Consider the following 22,294-nt stretch of genomic DNA (forward strand, 5'->3'; position numbering starts at 1 on the left):
TATGACGCAGCGGGCCACGCGATTGGCTGAGCGCGGCGAGGAGGGCGGGGCATGCTGTCTCGTTGCTTGTGCGTGTTGTTCGAGGGAAAACGCTGCTGGAGCGATTCGAGGCCTTGCGTCTACTTTCTATGAACGAAAAAGGAATAAACACGTTCTGTTTGGTAGTTTTCCTCATGCAACAGGCAGAAACCGTTGGATAAAATCAAACGGAGGTCGCGGAATGGTTAAATGGTTTGCATTATTGAAATCACATTTATTGCTTGTGTTACTGTACAAAGGCTGCTGGTTTTGTAAATGTAAACGGTTGTTTATGGGCAGGCCGCAGTTATTTGACCAGTGCTTTATTGCATGAGTCAGGAGGTACATTCGACAGTCTAGATACTAATTTAGTGAGCGTTTAGTGAATGAAAGCGTTAGTAGATCATCAGTCTCTGCTGCTGCATGGATCTTAAGGGCCTTGCAGCATGGGCTGGCCTGGCGTGTGTTTCTGTGTGAATTGAAAATGTAAAATGTCCCTCAGACACAGCCCATTTATGAGCTCACCAGTAGAATGCATTATTTAGCCCAGAAAAAAAGAAAGCATGCATTACCATTTTAAAAGGCAGAAGTGTGTAAATGCACAATAAATTCATCATGCATGCCTACAATAAGAAAGGATATTAAAAAGCCACACAATTCACAGTGACTAAATGTTTAATGTGACAAGAGATGTAAAAGCACACCGAATGGCAAATGTTGTAGTGTCATAAGGTTACAAATACTGAGTTTGAGGCTATTCTCTATATAACACTACTTTACAGTTTCTGTGATGTAGTATGTATACTAGGCACAGTATTCAAATACATTTGCCAAAATGCAGTATACAACAGAACACACTGTATGGATCCCCACAATGCATTGCACTTGAATGCATTGGAAGTAATTACGATATTTAACATCTCTATTTTGACTTATTAATTTGACAGCCTCAAATAAAGAGAAGTTTTTACTCCAAATTGAATTAAAAATGCAAACTAACCAAATAAATATCCAAAAATTTTTGCTGGATGCCACATGTGATCATCATAGCCGTAACGTAGCTTACTACTGCTTGAAACGTTTACCTACTGTCTATATTAAGTATAAATCACAGTAAGCTGTATGTTAATATCAACAGGTGGTATTCTACAGTTTTGCAATAGATCTATGGATGGTTTGTACTGAGATGTTTGTTTCTTCTTTACTAGGTGTTGAACAATCACACTTGATTCTCATCATATGAGAAGAATGTAGAGACGACACGTGAATACAATCAGCTGGTTTTCTCTTTGTTTTAATTTAGTTTTATTTTGAGACGATGGCCTACACAAATTACAGCTCACTAAACCGAGCTCAGCTCACCTTTGAATATCTGCACACAAACTCGTAAGTACTCATTTTAGTGCGTTTATGTGCATGTTTGATGATATTTTTTGCATATTTGCGATTATATAAAAACTTGTGATTAAATAAAACTATGCCATGGGTTTTTTCATAATGGAGTTTGGTACAACCATTACAGTGAAGTATGGTGACCCATACTCGGAATTCGTGCTCTGCATTTAACCCATCCAACGTGCACACACACACACAGCAGTGAACACACACACACCGTGAACACACACCCGGAGCAGTGGGCAGCCATTTATGCTGCGGCGCCTGGGGAGCATTTGGGGGTTCGGTGCCTTGCTCAAGGGCACCTCAGTCGTGGTATTGAGGGTGTATAGAGCACTGGACATTCACCTACAATCCCTGCCGGCCCGAGACTCAAACCCGCAACCTTTGGATTACGAGTCCGACTCTCTAACCATTAGGCCACGACTTCCCCAACCATTAGGCCACGACTTCCCCAGTAAGACTTCCCCAACCATTAGGCCACGACTTCCCCAGTAAGACTTCCCCAACCATTAGGCCACGACTTCCCCAGTAAGAGAAACGTCCTGAAACAGGCTACAATGGGGACTCTGGGAAGGATTGCTTTGGTATTTTTGAGACTGTGCTTGATTTTTAGTGTTTAGATTATGCGGCTGTGGGATCGCAGAATATTATGTGTTCTTGTGTAAAAATGTTAATTTATCATCTGACAATTACATCTTATATAAATGCAAAGCATTAACCACATAGATTAGTGTTGATTGTTACAAATTTTAATTGATGTTACAATTTTTTGATTGATTAACTTGGTACACCCTACTGCTAAAGCCTGCATAGCAGTCAGCCAATCAGACTGGAGCTTGTGATTCTCAAAAGCGGCCAGTTTTGTCAACATGCATTCATGGTTGGTCGGTGAACAGTCGGTGAAATCCTGCCTTTACTTTCTACAGAGCAGTTTGCAGCGATAACTTGACGAGAAGTCATTCCTTTTTGATGAAATGCTGTGGCACAATTGGCATTTTGCGATGCAGAGCTATTTTTTTTTTTCTCCAATAAATGGGAGGGCGATCAGTGTAAATGTGTTTGTGAATTGAACACCAAAGAGCAGTTTTGAATGTGGATGTTGTTTTGGTTGTACATTCATGACAATGTTTTAATAATGCTGAAATGATCTTGTGTAACAACTCAACTTTGTTGCATACTTCTGCGCTTATCAACCATAAACTACAAAAGTAACACAAGGCAAAGATCACTTTTGTTTTGTCGCTGACTAAATATTTTATTGCCGACAGGACAACCCACGAGTTTCTTTTTGGAGCGTTGGCCGAACTCGTGGACAACTCAAGGTACTAACACTGTTTTTCCATCAGTAATTATTAAGTATTACTGACATACTGAGGAATCATTGAAATGATTTACACCATTAAAGTCAACATTCTCTCCATTTCTCATCTACAGAGACGCAAATGCCACACGGATAGACATCTACACAGGTTGGATACAATAGTTTTATGTTACAGTAATACTAGCAAAAATATGTATTGTAACAAAATAAATTGATCACTAATATGTTAATATTCACTTGTTATGGCCAATCAGAGAAGAGACCAGATCTGAGAGGCGGGTTTATGCTGTGTTTTCTTGACGATGGCACTGGAATGGATCCCAGTGAGTAAAGCAAAGAAAACTGAACCATTCATGCCACAAAATGCATGCATTTCCACTCAACGATATCTCATACATGACACAGTGATGACAGTAGAAATGTTTTGAATAGGCGAAGCCACGCATGTCATCCAGTTTGGCAAATCAAGCAAACGATTCCCAGAGTCCACTCACATTGGCCAGTATGGAAACGGATTAAAGTCGTAAGTATTATGACACTTTTCTTGTATCTTGACATTTAGTTTTTTTTAATACATAAACATCCTGTTTTTTTGTAGGGGTTCCATGCGTATTGGGAAGGACTTCATTCTTTTCACCAAAAAAGATGACAAATTAACATGTTTGTTTTTGTCACGAACATTTCATGAAGAAGAGGGTCTGGACGAGGTAGGATGTTGATTTAAGCCATCATATACAACCACTCATTCAGAACAAAAAAAGCAGACCTCTGAGAGTTTTTGGCCTGTTCTCGAAGGTGATTGTCCCATTACCCAGTTGGGATGCAAAGACCCAGCAGCCTCTGACTCAAGACACCGAGAAGTACGCTACTGAGACTGAACTCATCTTTAAGTATTCACCTTTTAAGAATGAAGAGCAGCTATTCCGCCAGTTCAAGAAGATCGAAGGACCTAGTGGTTGGTTTTTACAGCAGTTTGTCAAAAATGAAATCCATTTGATTGTCTTGAATGAGGCTGTTAAATCTGAGTACTGTGTGTTTGTAGGTACGCTGGTTGTAGTTTATAACTTGAAGTTGATGGATAACCGAGAGCCTGAGTTGGATGTGGAGACGGACCACCAGGACATTCTGATGGCTGGGACGCCTGTAGAGGGAGTGTGAGTTAACTCGTATTTATCAAGCCTTTAAGAATTACTCTCAAGAACACTGCTAAGAATTGACTTCAGTGTAAAAAAATTCTTGGCTCAAAGCTATGCTTAAAAGTTTGTTATCAAGCATCTCAGTCATAATTTAAGCGAAGTGTAGGACTAAATCTTAAGTGTAAGACACTGTGCCACAAACAGGATTTTGGATGATGACAGGCATGGACCAATCACTGAATAGGTTTCCTTATTTAAGAATATTCTCAGATAAATTCACATTGAATGGTGACATTCCTAAGAGGAAGGAATTCTACATTCAGCACACATTTGACAATAAAGAATTTTCAAGAGAATACATTTTGATAAGAAGATAAACATGTTTTCCACTATGTCTTAATTACAATTTTAAACCAGTGTGCTGTTAACTGACCTGCCTTTAGGTTTGTGCCGATTATTGTTGACAATAGCAAGACGTCAAAAATAGACAAGGTGCCTATTCAGTGATGTAGTGTGGAGCGCCACTAATGGGACGCTTCAGAAATGTGCGGCAGCGCGGTTGGTATAAACACAAGCATTGACTAGAATGGCCGCGATCAGCTCTGGTGGCCGTATCGGAGCTGTAACACACCGCAGATGTGTGCAGTGTGAATAAGTGGTAAGAGATTTATTCATTATACAGTGTAGATAGCTTCACTGATTATAATGGGAGTGTTTTTAAAGACCATAATACTCGCGTTAGACTGAAGTCAGTAATGATGTTCCTTGGTAATGTACAGTGCATCCGGAAAGTATTCACAGCGCTTCACTTTTTTCAAATTTTGTTATGCTACAGCCTATTATCCAAAATGGATTAAACTCATTATTTTCCTCAAAATTCTACAAACAATACCCCATAATGACAACATGAAAGAAGTTTGTTTGAAATCTTTGAAAACATAAGTATTCACAGCCTTTACACAATACTTTGTTGAAGCACCTTTGGCACCAATTACAGCCTCAAGTCATTTTGGGTGTGATGCGACAAGCTTCGATCATCATCATTTGGCAATTTTCTGCCATTCTTCTCCTCGCCTCTTCACCTCTCAATAGGGATGGGTACCGAGAACTAGGGCTGGGCGGTATATCGAGTTTGTACGATATATCGATATATTTTTTATAAGCGATACGTATGAAGGCAATACCGTTTATATCGATTTACAGTAGACTAGTTTGAAACGAGCACATCTGAAAAAAATATCTAGCGGAGGACTGAACTGCTGCGTAGAAAGTGCTTAACACAATTTGTTCTAAACATGTGACAAGCTTTATAATTAAGAGCTTTAAAAAAGCTTGTAAGATATAGTAGCCTATAAACGTCTCAGGCTCGCACCGTCAGATGCTCTGACAGAAAGGCTGCGTGTGCTGCTGACAGAGATGCTGTTTAATGTGTTTGAGATGTGCTGTTTTCCTTAATGCATAACTTACATCCATCCATTATCTCCCGCTTATCCGGAATTGGGTCACGGGGGCAACCGCCTAAGCAGGGAAACCCAGACTTCCGTCTCTCCGGCCACTTCGTCCGGCTCTTCCAGGGGGATCCCAAGGCGTTCCCAGGCCAGCCGAGAGACATAGTCTCTCCAACGTGTCCTGGGTCTTCCCCCGAGGTCTCTTCCCGGTGGGACATGCCCGGAACACCTCCCCAGGGAGGCGTCCAGGAGGCATCCTAGCCAGATGCCCGAGCCACCTCATCTGGCTCCTCTCGATGCGGAGGAGCAGCGGCTCTACTCTGAGCTCCTCCCGGATGACTGAACTTCTCACCCTATCTCTAAGGGAGAGTCCAGCCACCCTACGGAGGAAACTCATTTCGGCCTCTTGTATCCGCGATCTAATTCTTTCGGTCACTACCCACAGCTCGTGACCATAGGTGAGCGTGGGAACGTAGATCGACCAGTAAATCGAGAGCCTAGCCTTTCAGCTCAGCTCTTTCTTCACCACGACAGATCGATGCAGCGCCCGCATCACTGCTGATGCCGCACCAATCCGTCTGTCAATCTCCCGCTCCATCCTTCCCTCACTTGTGAACAAGACCCCGAGATACTTAAACTCCTCCACTTGGGGAAGGATCTCATCCCTGACCCGGAGTGAGCACTCCACCCTTTTCTTAACTTACAAGGTATATTCTCCATCTGTAAATGTTAGAAAGCCATGGAAATATTTACATTTTTGCTGTCAGAAGTGCATGAGCCCTTTGCTTTGCGATTCTCTGCTAAACTTCACAGACTTAATTTAGAACAGACAGAGCGCGATAAAATAGGAGAGCAATAATTCTGACTAAAGTATACATACACAAGTATATAAATATTTGTAGTTGGACAATAAATGTGACGTAGAATTTTAAACCTAAGTGTATCTGTGTTATAGCACTAACTGTAATGGGGTAATCAAAATAGTATTTTTACTCAATTAGTCTGTGCTTTTTTATTATTTAAATTTTTAGTTTAGTAAATTTAACTTCTGCTTTAAAAGCATTATTTTTGTTTTTAGATGGCAATGTTACAATATTAAAATGTAATGTGATTTTAATCCATTTTTTGCACATAATATATGCCTACATGGTTACATTCACTTTATTTTTTTAATCCAAATACAAAAGCGTTAAAAAAATACCGAGATATATACCGTATACCGCAAATCAGCCAAAAAATGCAGAGATATGAATTATGAATCGGTTACCGAGAACCAGTATGTTTTTGGACCGGTACGTAATTTGGTCAATACCGGACTACCGGTAAACTTCAGGACAAATGATACTGTTATCAATACTTGCGTTGTTTAACTTCAAAGTTAATGGCGAATTAGAAGCTGCTGCTTGTCATTTTCCTTCACTGAATGATGTGGCCGTTGTTTGCTCGATGTGTGTGTGATATCAGTGCGCATATGCGGTGTGTGTTTGTGTGCAATCAGTCATCTTGGCAAGAGTGAAACGTTCGAAAGTGTGGGCTCACGTTACAAAACTAAGCCAAACCAGTGTCAGACGCAATATATGCAGTAGTGTAGTAGTGAACAAAGGAGGCAACACCAGTAATATAATGAAACATTTACTTACAAAACACATCTACCTCAAAGCAATGCGCTTAACCACAGGTGGACTCCAATCAAGTTGTAGAAACATTTTATGGATGATTAAGATGCACTTGAGCTCAATTTTGAGTGTCGTGGCAAATGCTGTGAATACTTATGCACATGTGAGATTTTTTTTTGTTTGTTTGTTTTTAATAAATTTGCAAAGATTTCAAACAAACTTCTTTCACGTTGTCATTATGGGGTATTGTTTGTAGAATTTTTAGGAAAATAATTAAATTAATGCATTTTGGAATAAGGCTGTAACATAGCAAAATTGTTATCATTTTATTAAGTGCTCGTCATCAAACATTTCAAGACCATTCTTCCTCTCCTGAAAGATTTGCGCACGTCTTTGTCTCCTCATCGCCTTCACAAGCCCCTACTGGCAACTCCTAACCACTTGAGAGACCTCTTGAGCTGTCTTAAATAACTGGGAGAGTAATTGATAATTTGCTTTTTTTGCTTAAGTTCGAAAGTAGGAGTAAATTTCACGAATTCTCAGCACTTAAGACTTAATTGGCACTTTAAAAAGCTTGATAAATATGGGACCAGTTCTTCACCTTTCTGTAGATCTTAGCACCAACCGTAAGTAAACACACTTAAAGCAGTAATTCACACCAAATGAAAACTTACTGCATTCTCAGGCCATCCAAGATGTAGATGAGTTTTTCTTCATGGGAACAGATTTGGAGAAATGTAGCATTACATCATTTGCTCAGCAATGGATCCTCTGCAGTGAATGGGTGCCGTCAGAATGAGAGTCCAAACAGCTGATAAAAACATCACAATAATCCACACCACTCCAGTCCATCAGTTAATGTCTTGTGAAACAAAAAGCTGCGTGTTTGAAAGAAACAAATCCGTTATTTAGGTGTTTTAACTTTTAAATAGCTGTGTTTCCCCTTATTTTTTCGGTTTGGGGGGGGGGCTCCGTTTTTTCCGGTAAAATTTTTCTGGACTCCTCTTTAATGGTTAAATTCAATTTTATTAATCAAAAAGCATGTCTAATTAATTAAAATCATGAAACTTAAACAATTTAACACCAATTTATTAAAAGTTTAACAAAAATTACATGTTTAGGGCTCCATGAAATGTTTTGTTAGCAAATTCTGTTTTTTAGCATGTGTAATTATTTGAAAGCATAAAAACAAGTTACATTTATTCATACTATAGCCTTTAATTTTTTTTCCCTCAGAAATTCTGTGTTGTGCATTTAATTTTTTTTAAGGCATAAAACATTCATTTAATTTATCTTTTAATTAATGAAAATTAAAGATTTTATTTTTTGGAAAATAAAGGGGATGTAATATTACAATTAAAACATTAAAGAAATATTATATGATTATTCCTTAAAAATAAGGTTTTACTAATGTTAGTAGTAGTAGCCTATTACATACATTCTACTGAACAATAGTAATATATTTCTGCCACAATGTCCAGTTAAACCAAACTTTTATTTTGACGAGTTGCCGAATACCTTTACATTTCTGTGTGTATATGATATGAGGATAGTTTTAAATGTATCGGAGTAAAAATGTACATTTTATTTAGGAAAGCTAGTGGAGTAAAAGTTGGCTGAAATATAAAAACTCAAGTAAAGTACAGATGCTCCCAAAAATTACTTAAGTACTGTAACAAAGTATTATTACTTTGTTACAATACACCACTGGACGGCACCCTTTCACTGCAGAGGATCCATTAGTGTGCAATGCTATTATCCAAATCTGATAAACAAACAAACTCTTCTACATCTTGGATGGCCTAAGGGTGAGTACACTTTTAGCTCATTTTAATTTTGGGGTGAACTATTCCTTTAAATCAGCTAGACATCAGTGGTGGATCAGATTGGAGTTAAACCCTATAGAAAGTTGGGCTTCCAGGAGCAGAATTATCATAAACCGACTTATGTTTCTCTTAAGCTGGCATGCGGCAAGTGTTTTTATCATGTGAATGCAGTGTTGGATGTTTTTGGTGATACTAACACGTATGTTTGTGTTGCAAACAGGAAGCCAGAGAGGAGGTCATTCCGTGCATATGCTGCTGTCCTGTACATCGATCCAAGAATGAGGATCTTCCTTCAGGGTCACAAAGTCAGAACCAAGAGATTGTCCTGTTGCTTATATAACCCTAGGTAAACACGAAAAATACCAGTTTCACATATATACATAATCTCAGGGTGTTGTAAAACCAAATTGACCTCTTAATGTTGTGAAATAAGTGAAAAAATGCTTATTAGCAGTTCTTGTGAACTAAATGAAGTGTGAAAACTCCCTCAGAGGCTGTGGCAAAACAAATCCTGACTCAATATATAAGTTACACATTCTTTTCTTTTAACTTCTAGGATATACAAATACACATCAACGCGCTTTAAAACCCGTGCGGAGCAGGAGGTCAAGAAGGCAGATCACCTCTCGAAACTTGGTGAGTTTAACCTCAGTCCACATAAACATCTCAGAGCTGACTAGCATTGGGCGTTAAGGGAGGTTGACTTCAGGCTTTGTGGCTTCTAATGGCATTTCCTCTAACTGACCATTTCTGCTTTTAACCTTGTAGCAAAATTAACTCAAAAGGGGAATATTTATCATTAATTATAACTGGTTATAATTAATAATAACTATTTAGATTAGATCTTAGAATTAACTATAGCAGAATCGATATTACAATTATTTGATCTGTCCATCCACCGAGCAGACAATATAATTATTTATCAGTTCTAGGAAAGATTATTTTCCTGACCAAGGAACGATAGCGTTCCTACTTGTACCTTACTAGTTGTAGTTTAGCATGTAACATAACATACAACTAAACTAAGCAAAACATATATATGTACAGAATGAAGGAAGGAAAAGAGAGAGCAGAGCAAAAGAATGACAGTATTTCACATCAATTAACCACAACCTAAATGAGAATCATCAGAGAATCACAATTCACCTTAAAAATAGTTGTAAACGGTTACTTGCATTGGTTTTGTTGCTGAATAAGAGTCTTGATGCGGTAGACAAGAGGTTCTTGATGATTTCTTTAGGAGGGAGCTGAAGATTTTCCTCTGGTTCTTCTGAAGATAGGAAAGTCCACAGCAAGTCCACAAAGTTACTTGAAGGTAAAACTGCCAGAAGGTTAAACTCAAGAGTTTGGAGCGTGTCTGTCTCAAGAAGAAGAGTTTTGAGCGCCGATTAGGCCAATCAGAGGCATGAATTTTGAGCGGGAGAAACTTTCTTTGTCTCCGTTTATGGCCCATTTGCATTTTTATTGCTGGTCTAGGGAGTTGGTGCAGTTTTACTTCAAAGCATAGTAAAAATTGTATGATGCATTTCATGATCACATAGTGTACATCATTGTTCGAGGAATAAAAAGATCATTTTGATAGCAAGAAAGTAACTGCTAGACAATATTAAAGCAGAGATACACTCAAACACTTGAATATAGGCGTTTAAAGGTGGTTTGTAATTTTCCTCAGCCTTCGGATCCTCAGCTTTGGTGTTAACCTTGGTCAGGTTCAGCAATGTCTCTGCCTGGGTCCCTCTTTTTTGATGGTTCCGTTTGAAGGTTCGAGGAAGGGCAGCTGTGCACCTGTTCATGGACCTTTGCACCCCGTTGACTCTGTTAAACAGGACAAAGGCAAGGCCGTGTGTCAGGGTATACCCAATTGCTGTGGCGAAGCAAAGTGCCGTGTCGGCGGCGGTCCAGGATCGGGCAACGGTTAGTCTGTACAAGTTAGTCTGTACAGGCAGCCGAGACAGTGCTTGGATGGCTGTGTCGATTGGGGGGATGTCAATCATCTGGGACCCCCCTTTCTCAATGCTCAGTTCCAGTTCAGGTTCCAGGGTGAGACTGTGATCCTTGAAGAAATCTGGAATTTCTACCTTGGATTGGTACTCTTCACTTGGAAGGTGGTACAGTGCCAGGTCCCCGAGGTGGAGGATGGCACCTTTGGGCACTTGAATCCACATACTATGGTTGTGCAGGCTGACACGGGTGGCAGTGTCATGCTGGTCATAGGTCAGTGTGGCAGCACGGATAGGTGTGTTGACGAGCCACTGATTTCCCACAATCTCTGCTTGCGTTTCTGTGACTTGTGTGTTTGTTGCGCTGGTTTGTTAGCTCTGCTTGGGTGACGGTCATTTCCTGCAACTGGGTGAGCATGTGTTTGATATCAGCTTCTGCGTGAGAGAGGGTATTTTCAGTCCATCGGGCACCTGCCCAACTGTAGTGTGCAGCTGCCTGGGGATGATGTGTCCTGTAGACGTTTCGGGGGTCAAGTCAGACATACACCTTTTGGGTGTGAGTCCTGCAGTTGGTGATGAGAAGTCCAGGTTGGTCCCTCAGTACAATGCCTGATGCTGGACCTGGCGATGTGATGTCCTCTGGTTAGCTGGAGGCATCGGATGGAGAACCACAGCAGCATCCTTATTCAGAGAAGGAGGAGAAAGGCAGTGGATCAGTGAGGAAATTTCTTATCTGTTCAGGACAGTCTTTGTTGAGAACTATAGCAAGGCCTAGTTAGCACTAGCCCTTGATCTGTCTCTTGATCTGGTTACGATGGACCCATTTGAAAACTGGTTCTTTCTGTCCCCGGCTCAGGTATGCGACAGGAGAGAGTTTGTCCACAATTTCATGCGGTCCCGTCCAGTGTGGCAGAAACTTCTTTGATAGTCGATGAGAGACAGTCTGAGGTGGCTGTGTGTAGCAGTAATACCAGACCCTGTCACCCACATCCAGTTCTTTGTGTGACGCCTTCCGGTCGTAGTATGCTTTCTGGCCTTCTGCACACTTTTGGAGTTGTTGTTGGGCAAAAGCAAATGTGGTTCTCAAATGCCGGTGTAGTTCCTCAAGGTATTGGTGAGTGGTGTAGGCGGTGACAAGGTTGGAGTCTCCTGGCTGGTACAGCAAGTTGCACTGTCATTTGACGGCCTGTCAGTAATTCGAAGGGAGGCACACCTGTTGACTCATGTGGAGTTGCTCTAATGGCCATAAGCACCAGGGGAAGTTTCACATCCCAGTCCTTCTGGTTAGCAGACACGTATTTTCTTAACATGCTGACCACAGTCCGATTTGTTCGTTCCACTTGACCCGAAGAGATTGGATGGTGACTTATGTGCAGTTGTGCTTGTATTCCCAGAAGTTTCCAAATCTGCTGCATGATCTCAGCTGTGAAGTGGGTGCCCCTGTCTGAGTTGACTCTCAGCGGCAGCTCGAACCTGGAGAATATGTGATTCATCAGGAGGTATGCTGTTTTTTGTGCAGTGTCATTGGGTGCTGGGAGGCATTCCTTGGAGGTCTGACCAAGGAAATTTGACTCCTCTGCGCTGTGCTGGAATTGGCAGCAAACAAGGCATCCTTTCACATACTCTGCCACATCTTGCTGCATGCCGGGCCAGTATGCCACTTGTTTTGGTGTCTCATAAGTGGCTCTTGTGCCGTGGTGTCCCACACATGGTGCGTCGTGGGCATACATCAACATGTATGCATGAATGTTGTCCATCGTACGCAGCATGGGTTTTATGTTGAGTATTCCTTTGAGGGTCAGAGCATCAGCAAGCTGAGCAGGTGTGATAGGGTGGTTGGAGGGGTCAGAGAGGTGGTGAAGAATAGTCTGTATGGAGGAGTCAGAGGCTTGCATGTCAGCAATGTCATTAGTGGAGATTTGAGGAGCCAGTGTGAGCGACTGTGAGGTGGGCATTGTGGTGGGTTGAGTATGTTTGCTGTGGGTTATTGCTGCCACGTTAAGGGTGGGTGGTTCGGTTGGTGGAGACCATAACTCGCTGTGTAGTGCACCTGCTTTGGCTAGGGCATCCGTTTGGTCGTTGAGGTCCTTGTCTGGACCAGGTTGCTTCGAGTGTCCTTTCACTTTCTTCCAGTAGACAATAATATCATGTTCACTTCTGATGACGTTGCATGCCTGGAACAGGTGTTGGTGTTTAACTGGTTTGTTGTTTGCTGTCTTGAAACCATTTTGCTTCCAGACTGGAAGATGGCATGTGAAGCCAAGCCTGGCATATGGCTGGAGTCTGTGCAGTTTAGCAGTTATCTGATGTTATGGGATGATGCTATTTGCAAGGTTATGAGAATAGCTGCTATCTTGGAATATTGTGATGATTGTGGGCCCAGTTTGAAGTGTTGTGGTGGGCATGGATGAGCATTTAGCCAGAGAATACCTGCACTTGCATTTAGGATGCCCTCGTTGTTGTAGGAACATCCATCGACGTAGGCTGTGGGCATACTTTGGCAGACATTCTTGTCAAAATACCTGTGGCAGGTCGTTGGCAGTAGTTGGGGCCTTTCTGCGTCTACGCACTCAGTCGGTGTCTTGTCGGAGCAGTTTTGGCTGGCTGCCAGGCCATTACCCAGCGCCGACTTGTGATTTTGAGCATATCATGCTTCCACTTTGCACCCTTGGAGGGCCATTAGCCATGTGGCTATGTGTACGTTTGTGACCACACCGTCGCGGATGCGCTGGCTGTTAAGAAATGTGACAGGCATCGATGATCACTTTCTGTGCTCCAATGTAGTTGGAGAATCTTTGGATGTCCCATACAGTACAGAGCAGGGCTTTTTCACAGTCTGAGTATTTGCACTCTGGGGGAAGAAGATTCTTTTGTCCTGGTCATATCGTTGGTATAGACCAGCGCTGAGGCAGTGGCTAGAGAATCCAGCATCCAAGTATAACTCCTTCTGTGGATCCAGGTACGCCAGACCTGGAGCAATGCACAGATGTTCGTTTGCATATTTATTGCTGCTCTGGAGAGTTGGTGCAGTTTTACTTCAAAGCATAGTAAAAATTGTATGATGCATTGCATTTCATGATCACATAGTGTACATCATTGTTCGAGGAATAAAAAGAAGATAATTTTGATACCAAGAAAGTAACTCCTAGACAATATTAAAGCAGAGATACACTCACTTGAATATAGGTGTTTAAAGTCTAACTAATACAAGTAGAGGTTTGTAACAAGGTTAATATAATAGGGGAATATACATACAACGCATGCATATACCAGATACATTTATAACTGCTTGATTATGTCTTTATGTGAGTGCGTTATGTGTATTTGGAATTTTGAAGACGGACTACTGGTCTAGTTAGGCCGTTGGTGCCTGGCACAGGGGTCATGCTCTTCGGAATGTGTTTGAAGTTTGATAGGGAGACCAGAGAGGTGATCTGCTTAGCATCTTTTTGATAGTGGGCAAAAACCATTGGCAATTTAGCACCCATATAAATGTAAACGGTGAGGCCAGGTCAGTATTTTATATGCAAATGTAAAAAGGCTAAAAGGGTCTCTTAAAACCAATTGTAATCAACCATCAATGAGCCTACGCAGACGCTACAACCTCTTCAAATACTGAACCACAAGTTTTGACAGGATGTAGCGGCGCGCTTTCACACACAATTGGCATATTTATCTTTTTGCTCTTCCTTTGAGAAGGATTGGAACAAAGCAAGAAAAAGTAAATGTTTTTGACTGGATTCTCAGTGAATTAGACTTTGTGCTGTAAAATCAAATCACTCATGTCCCTTTTTCTTTCTTTTTTTCTCTTGTGCATATGTTTGACTTCCTCTCTAGCCGAGGAGAAGGCACGAGAGGCCGAGAGTAAAGCTCGTGCCCTGGAGTTAAAGCTTGGTGATGATTTATCCAAAGAAGCCAGAGTAAGACTTCACAACCATCCCAACACACACACTTCAGACCCAGAACTGAATCTCAGTCAAAGATCAAGGATCTCAACTTTTCTGTGAAACAAAAGCAAATGATTACAAGAATTTCCCATGAATAAGGATTGACTTGGGCCATCAAATTGTTTCCCAAAAGCATACAGTAGTTAGCCAACTATGGTCGCAATTTCCATCATTACCAGTAGTTCAAGGATTTGGTGTTTCCCGAATCCATAGTTCAAATTAACATTTGCAAACAGAGTTGCAGTTGTGTGGTTGGAACTACAGCTGGAAGCATAGTTTATGTTAGTATGACATAAGGACTTACAGCTGTGGTCAGAATTGTTGGTACCCTTGGTAAATATGGTGAATATGTATACTGTGAAAATAAATATGCATTGTTAATCCTTTTGATCTTTTATTTAAAAATTCACAAAAATCTAACCTTTCATTGGGGGGGAAATGGGGGGGGGGGGGGGGTCATTATGATTTATTTATTTTTCTCTAATACACATTGGCCACAATTACCCTTTTATTCCAATACAGGTGCATCTCAAAAAATTTGAATATCGTGAAAAAGTTCATTTCTTTATTGTAACTTATTTCAAAAAGTGAAACTTATATATATTCTAGATTCATTACACGTAAAGTAAAACATTTCAAAAGTTTTTTGTTATAATTTTGATGATTAGAGCTTACAGCTCATGAAAGTCAAAAATCCAGTATTTTTGAGTTTTGCAGGGAAATACAGATCTACTCACATTTTCTTCTTTAGTTTTATTTATCAATTAATTTATTAAATGGCAATTTAGAAGTGCTTGTTGGATCTGCAAGTTTTTAATATGTTTTATTTTCTGTCGCTGGTTTTAGGCTGCTCTGAGAAAGGCACAAGATTCAGCTGTGGCGTTACGTGCCGAAGCTACTAGAAAACAAGCCATCCATGCATCCAAACAAAAGTAATACAAGCCTGTAACATGTAATGCGCACCTACAAACACACTATGAACTCTTAAAGAGTGCCTTGAGATATTTTGTCTGTTTTTCTTTCCATTTCAGAGCTTTGAAAGAACCCAAGGAGCTGAACTTTATATTCGGTGTGAACATCGAGAGACGAGACCAGGACGGAATGTTCGTCTATAACTGCAGCCGTCTAATTAAGATGTACGAGAAGACCGGACCACAGCTGGAGGGAGGAATGTGAGTGAAAAAAATGCACAAACTTCATTATGTAAGCTGATGTGTAACAATAGCTTTAACAGTATGGATGACTACTGTCTATGGGTGTATCAGGGCCTGTGGGGGTGTTGTAGGAGTAGTGGATGTTCCCTATCTAGTGCTCGAACCAACGCACAACAAGCAGGACTTTGCAGACGCTAAAGAATACAGACACTTACTGAGAGCCATGGGAGAATATCTCGCCCAGTACTGGAAGGATATCGGTATAGGTCAGTCTGTGTGTCTTTCTTTTTGTGTAATATGTGCAGATATGAATGATTAATTTGTAAGTTTAATAGCTAAAAATAATTTTTGAAATAAATTTAACATGAATGAAATGTTTCCCTCAACAGCTCAGAAGGGCATAGTGAAATTCTGGGATGAATTTGGTTATTTGTCGGCTAACTGGAACTCCGTCCCCTCAAATGAACTCCGGTTTCGTAGGCGGAGAGCCATGGAGATCCCGGTCACCATACAGTGTGGTATGAACATATTTATGTGCATAACTAGAGTCATGTGGGTGGGATCTTTTGACTTGAGCCAGCAAGAAAGCGCCTAAAACACACTAGCAACAACATAGCAACACCCTAAAAGATATCCAAAACACCCAGTGCCCTAAGAAACAACCAGAACACCCCATCAACTGCATAGAAACCCCCTAAAAAACAACAAGAACACCCCATCAACTGCATAGAAACCCCCTAAAAAACAACCAGAACACCCAATGCCCTAAGAAACAACCAGAACACCCCAGCAACTGCATAGAAACCCCCTAAAAAACAACCAGAACACCCAATGCCCTAAGAAACAACCAGAACACCCCAGCAACTGCAAAGCAATGCCCTAAGAAACAATCAGAACACCTTCGCAACTTCATAGAAACCACTATCAACCACAACACCCCAGTAATAGAATAGCATAGAAACGTCCTAAGAAATAACCAGAACACCAATGCCCTAACAAATAACCAGAACACCCCAGAAATTGCATAGAAATGCCCTAAGAAACAACCAGAACACCCTAGAAACTGCATAGAAAGCCCCTAAGAAACAACCAGGGCTGCGTTTCCCAAAAGCGCCGCAAACTTAAGTTGATCGTAGCTCCATTGGTTTCAATGGGTCTACGATGTACTGCTTACGATGCTTTTGGGAAATGCAGCCCAGAATGCCCAGTGCCCCAACAAACAACCAGAACACCCCAGTAACCACATAGAAACGCCCTAAGAAACAGCCAGAACACCGTAGCAACTGCATAGAAACATCCTAAGAAACAACCAGAACACCCCAGCATCCACATAGAAACGCCCTAAGAAACAACCAGAATATCCTAGTAACCGCATAGCAACACTCACAGAACAGGCAGCCCATCATTGCAGAAGGCAAACAACACTCGCATTTATTCAGAAGATAAATATGATTTCTTAATGTTTTCAATATCTCTTCCTGTAGATAAGTGTTTGAAGTGGCGGACGCTGCCGTTTCAGATGGATGCTGTGGACAAACGGTACCCAGACAGCTGGATGTGTCTCATGAACCCGGACGGAACCCAAGACAGGTTGGGAAAATAGATACCAGAAGCTTTCTAACTGTTCAAGACTTTTTTTTTTTGGCTTCTTCCTCATTCTTCTTTGTTGTTCTGTTCTGTTAGGTGTGATGCTCCTGAGCAGAAGCAGAATTTGCCCATTGGCGTTTTGAAAAAGGATTTCAAGTCATCAGAGGACAAACAGAAAGATATTTCAGAGAAAATCCGTCAGCAGCAAGAAAAACTGGAGGCCATGCAGGTCTGTCCATGATCTCGGCTCATTTCGGAGCCATTTTGTGTTCATTTTGTGTAAATTAATGCTTTATTTCTCCTCATTCAGAAAACCACAACAATAAAATCAGCAGCAGATATAAAGAGGCTCCCTCTAGATGCCAGTACAAAACCTGCAGAAGAGCGCACGCCTCAGGTACAGTATGTGTGTCCAGATGTTTGTGGATAAATCTCACAAAAATATATCTAGGTTACATTTTACCACAATCAAGAGAGACTAAATATTTTTTTTAATCTGAATAATTTTAGTCACAATTAAGGGGATAGTTGAATAATGATTCTGTAATTTACTCACCCTCATTTAAGACTTTCTTTAATCTTTAAAACTATCTCTATAGGCACATTTTCTGACCAAATTCTCAATGCCATACTTTAAACTTTTTATAATACTGATTTTTTTTTTTTTTTATAATACTGACATAACAGTATGATAACTAGAGGCAAAATATGCTTAAAAATAAGGTTTAATTTTTTAATGCAAATTATATTTTCTCAGATTTTGGTTATTTTCTTCTATTTATTTGTTTATTTATTTATCTTTTTTTAAGAATGTAAACGTGACTTGGACATCTTTTTGACAGGTTTCATGTTATGCATTGTTTTATTTTATTTATTATATTAAAATAAATAAATATGTATTTTTAACCTATTTATTCTCCCTAATAGCCGACCCGCTCATCTCAGCGAGCAGCGCCCCGCCCACGATCCCCACCTCTCCCCGCAGTGGTCAGAAAAGTTGTCAGTCAACCCCAGATAGCAAAACCTCCTCCCCTTAAAGCAACGCCTCCTTCACGACCTACCCGGACCCCACCAGCTCCTTCCCCTCCGTCCAAAGCGAAATCATCACCAGCTCCTGCAACGAAGGCAACAAAACCTGCTGCCAAACCTGTAGCCCCGCCCCCACCACCGCCCACAAAGACACCGGCTCGCAGAAGCATCACGCAGAGCCGCGCCACTACAGTAAGTAGTCCTATATACTCAAACTTTCGTGTTTCAGTGCACAAAAAAATCACAAAATTATTTAATTTTTTTTGTTAGCCATCATCCGCCAAGACTGCTGGCAAACAAACTCCAACCAACAAGAAAGGAAACCTAAAGAAAGGTAGAGTCCAGGAAGAGGAGGATGCCGAAGAAGAAGAAAGTGAAGAGGAGGAGGAAGAAGAAGAAGAAGAACAAGATGACGACGATGAAGAAGACAGTGCATCGGAAGAGGATGAACCTCAACCCAAAAAATCAAAGATGGCGGCATCTGTTCAGGCTCGAGGGAAAGCTGTCATGGAACAAAAAACACCAGCAGCAGCAGCACCTGTTAAACAGACCAATGCTGAGGTAACATTCACACCACATTACCAGAGTGAAACTGGTTAATACGCACTTAAAGGAATAGTTCACCCAAAAATGAAAATGTGCTGAATATGTACTGGACTCTCATTCTGACGGCACCCATTCACTGCAGACGATCCATTTCTGAGCAAGTGATGTAATCTGTTCCCATTAAGAATAAAACGCATCTATATCTTGGATTGGGCTGGACAATAATTCAATATATATCGTGATATTATTTTTTTCAATAATGGTGGTATGATTTTTAAACACATTTCCGATATTTCAATATACATTACCAGTGTTTCCTATTTGTGGTGGTTGACTTTGTTGAATAAACATGAGCACTGCACGTTTCAAAATGAAAACATGAATGTATCTCTGAAGGGAACTGTCTTTTCATTTTATAAAGGCATTCATGAGTGCAGTGCTGCTTTGTGTTCAGCCGTTACAGAGGAAATCACTGTTTCTGCGCTCCAGAAGCGCCTCCTGCTGGCAGAGAATCAATAAGTCCCTCCAGCAACATGTTTTTGTTTCAATCTATAAGAATAATCAGTCTCTGTTATAGTTTAAAGTTAAAGATACTACTATTAACCAGGTGAGTCTGAGACTCTTATGTTTATTTGACGGTGATTTCACATTTCTTGTTTGTATGAAGGCTACATACAAATAAAAGATGAACATAACTTCATTTTTATTTCTAAAATATATAGTTTTGTCAGAGGAGGTTTCATACTTGGCAAATTCATTTTTCAGAAGTTTGTAGGTACAGACATCTTGTGAATATACTTGGCAGTTTGTCTGAGGCTTTTTTAATATTGTTCATATCGATATCAGAATTATATCATATCGACCGAAATTAAGAAATATATTGTGATAAACATTTTGGCCATACCGTCCAGCACTAATCTTGGATGGCTTGAGTTTAAGTACATATTCAGCAAATTTGCGTTTTTTGGGTGAACTATTCCTTTAATGTGGTTTTGATTTTAATTTCTCTGTCAGGTTATCACAAACAGCACTAATGAAGATCTGAAGAAAGATGCGATAAAAAATGCACAGAAAGGTAAAACGTGCATACTGTTGCGTATTATAAAAGGATGTATCCAACTGTGGGGTATGATTTATAGATCTAATAAACTGTTGTAGATAAAGGAATTCAGGTGGAGGCGAAGGTGAACGGCGAGTGGTTCACGGGTCGTATAACCGCAGTAGAGACGGGAAAGGAGAGCGTACGCTGGAAGGTCAAGTTCGACTATGTTCCCATGAACACTCCGAGAGACCGCTGGTACAAATAAACAGATCTGTTCGGTTTCATTGCAACTTCAAAATGTTTTGTATACAGCAAATGTTTAATTTGTGTGTGTTTGTTTGTTTTCAGGGTGTTTAAGGGCAGCGATGACGTCCGTCTTATGCGTCCCGCCTCTCCAGAATCCCGAAGTCCAGACACCAATCAGGGTCCGGCACGGTCTGTAACTCCGCCCACCGCTGCTGAGCCTGACACGACTCAGAGCGGGCCGAGTAGAGAGACCACAGAAGGCCTTGTGACCATGATGAGGTGTGTTTGTGGTTTCTTCAGTTAATAGTATGTGCATTTTGTGCATTTCAACCCCGTCGTTCACCGTTTGTTTGGCACAGGACGTTGCTACGGTATTTTTTCCCTCCGGATTTCCGAATCCCTAAAGATTCTGTGAACACTATGAGTGCTGAGGACCTCGTGGCCTTTCCCATCGTGAGTACAGACCATCGTCGCTGCTACACGGAAGCCTTCAAAGATTGTTTGAGTGCTTACACATATTAATTGAATTGCATTAATTATTAATTGTGAATTGCAGAAAGAGTATTTCCAGCAGTATGAGGCCGGACTGCAGAGTCTGTGTAATTCCTACCAAACTCGGGCGGAGTCACGGGCACGAGCCGTGGAGGAGAAGAGCAGCGGGGCAGAAGCCAAACTTCGGGAATCTGAGGAGAAACTCCGCAAACTCAGAACCAACATCGTTGCTCTTCTGCAGAAAGTCCAGGAGGTCTGAAACACGCTCACACTCACTTTACTGCATTTACACACACAACAGCATTCCTGTAAGAATCAGTTTTTTATCTATTTGTTTTGAAAATTTAATGAGTTTAAATGACTTAAGAATTATCAACGGAGAAAAAAAGAAAGGTTTTTGTCTTTTGAAAGTTCACAGTTTTCTTGTGTTCATGTTTATTTTGTTCCACAGGACATTGAGATCAGCAGTGACGATGAGCTGGACGCCTACATTGAGGATTTGGTCACAAAGGGAGAGTGAAACCCTGCATCTCCTCTGTTTTACCTACATTTTCACTCTCTACACGTGTTTCATGCATTCTATGTGTTCTGATGGCTGATGAGACGATTGCTGATGGGTCACATCTTCATCCCTGTACTGTAACAATGCAGCAAGAGCCAACTTCAATGCAATTTTCAGTTTAAAACGAACTCAGGCCATCAATTCAGCCTTGGAGCAGATTTAACTTGTGGGCCGCAGGTGATGAGAGATACAAATGGTTTCATAGAACCTGCAGTTTGAAAACTTACTCTACATGGAGGTTTTGAGTTTGTGTTGGCTGTTTTAGGATCTCAGTGTTGTAAAGCTTCATTCTCAACCTGATTTCATGGAAGAGTCCGCAGCTGTTCTCACAGCTCGCGTTGATTCCTTTCAAACCAGTTTGACATTTTGAGTTTGAAAATGGGCTTTAACTTGCTGCTATGTTATCCGAATTGTCTCAAGTTTGAGTTCCTTCCTGTTTTCCATGTAGTTGGATGTGATATTCAGTTTGTGCTGTTTTATTTGTCCTCCAGTTTCCAGTTTTTTTTTTTTTTGAATAAACACTGATTTGATGTTGTTAACCTCTTCAGTTACAGTATTTAGTCATCTTTATATCTGAGAATATTTTTTAAAAAGTTTTATTAAAACAGTCCAATAAAGTTTAGGATGTACATGTGGTCTTATGATTCTGTTTGTCTGGAAAAAAAACTTCCAGTTTGTGGTCTTGACTTGTAACTTTAATTGTTATTTTTTTTCAGTTGATGAATGCATACAACAATTTGCTGAAATGCTAAAAAAATAGCCGGTTAAATATACACACTTGACTTTAAGTTGTAAATGTTATATTTTGCACAGCTGCTAGTACAGTGTAAAAATGTTAAATTAAATGACATCTATAATTGATATATACCATATCTTTATAAAGCTATGGAGGAAAGATGACCTAAAATTTGAAAACATTAACAGAGGTCAATTATTCTGCTAATTTCATCGTTCTGAATTTTAAAAAAGTAATTGAAAAATTATAG

The 22,294-nt window shown here is 40.5% G+C and overlaps 1 protein-coding gene across 3 annotated transcripts; it reads left to right on the forward strand.

Moving 5' to 3' along the window:
* Window positions 1-37: 37 nt before the first annotated feature.
* morc2 (MORC family CW-type zinc finger 2) lies at window positions 38-21,937 on the forward strand. Of its 3 annotated transcripts, none has more exons than XM_079412584.1 (27): window positions 38-231; window positions 1,227-1,404; window positions 2,685-2,738; window positions 2,851-2,885; window positions 2,992-3,060; window positions 3,170-3,260; window positions 3,336-3,444; window positions 3,533-3,692; window positions 3,780-3,891; window positions 8,984-9,109; window positions 9,320-9,399; window positions 14,541-14,623; window positions 15,497-15,582; window positions 15,682-15,822; window positions 15,916-16,070; window positions 16,194-16,322; window positions 17,289-17,394; window positions 17,488-17,620; window positions 17,702-17,788; window positions 18,319-18,612; window positions 18,691-18,981; window positions 19,981-20,041; window positions 20,125-20,263; window positions 20,357-20,533; window positions 20,614-20,707; window positions 20,811-20,999; window positions 21,198-21,937. In XM_079412584.1, exons 2-27 carry the CDS (start codon window positions 1,337-1,339, stop codon window positions 21,264-21,266), a joined length of 3,138 nt encoding a protein of 1,045 aa, XP_079268710.1. In that variant the 5' UTR covers window positions 38-231; window positions 1,227-1,336; the 3' UTR covers window positions 21,267-21,937. The 3 variants fall into 3 exon arrangements, with proteins under 3 accessions (XP_079268710.1, XP_079268711.1, XP_079268712.1); XM_079412585.1 differs by having other exon boundaries at window positions 38-182; XM_079412586.1 differs by having other exon boundaries at window positions 62-231; window positions 1,322-1,404.
* Window positions 21,938-22,294: the final 357 nt, after the last annotated feature.

This window comes from Barbus barbus (assembly GCF_936440315.1).
Source record: "Barbus barbus genome assembly, chromosome: 48".
Lineage (NCBI taxonomy): Eukaryota > Metazoa > Chordata > Actinopteri > Cypriniformes > Cyprinidae > Barbus > Barbus barbus.

Bases quoted from the DNA above. Each gene is read 5' to 3' on its own strand.
- morc2 (XM_079412586.1), top strand. The intron at 17,789-18,318 runs GTACAGTATGTG...TCTCCCTAATAG, and splicing joins CAGAAGAGCGCACGCCTCAG to CCGACCCGCTCATCTCAGCG. The intron at 20,708-20,810 runs GTGAGTACAGAC...TGTGAATTGCAG, and splicing joins ACCTCGTGGCCTTTCCCATC to AAAGAGTATTTCCAGCAGTA.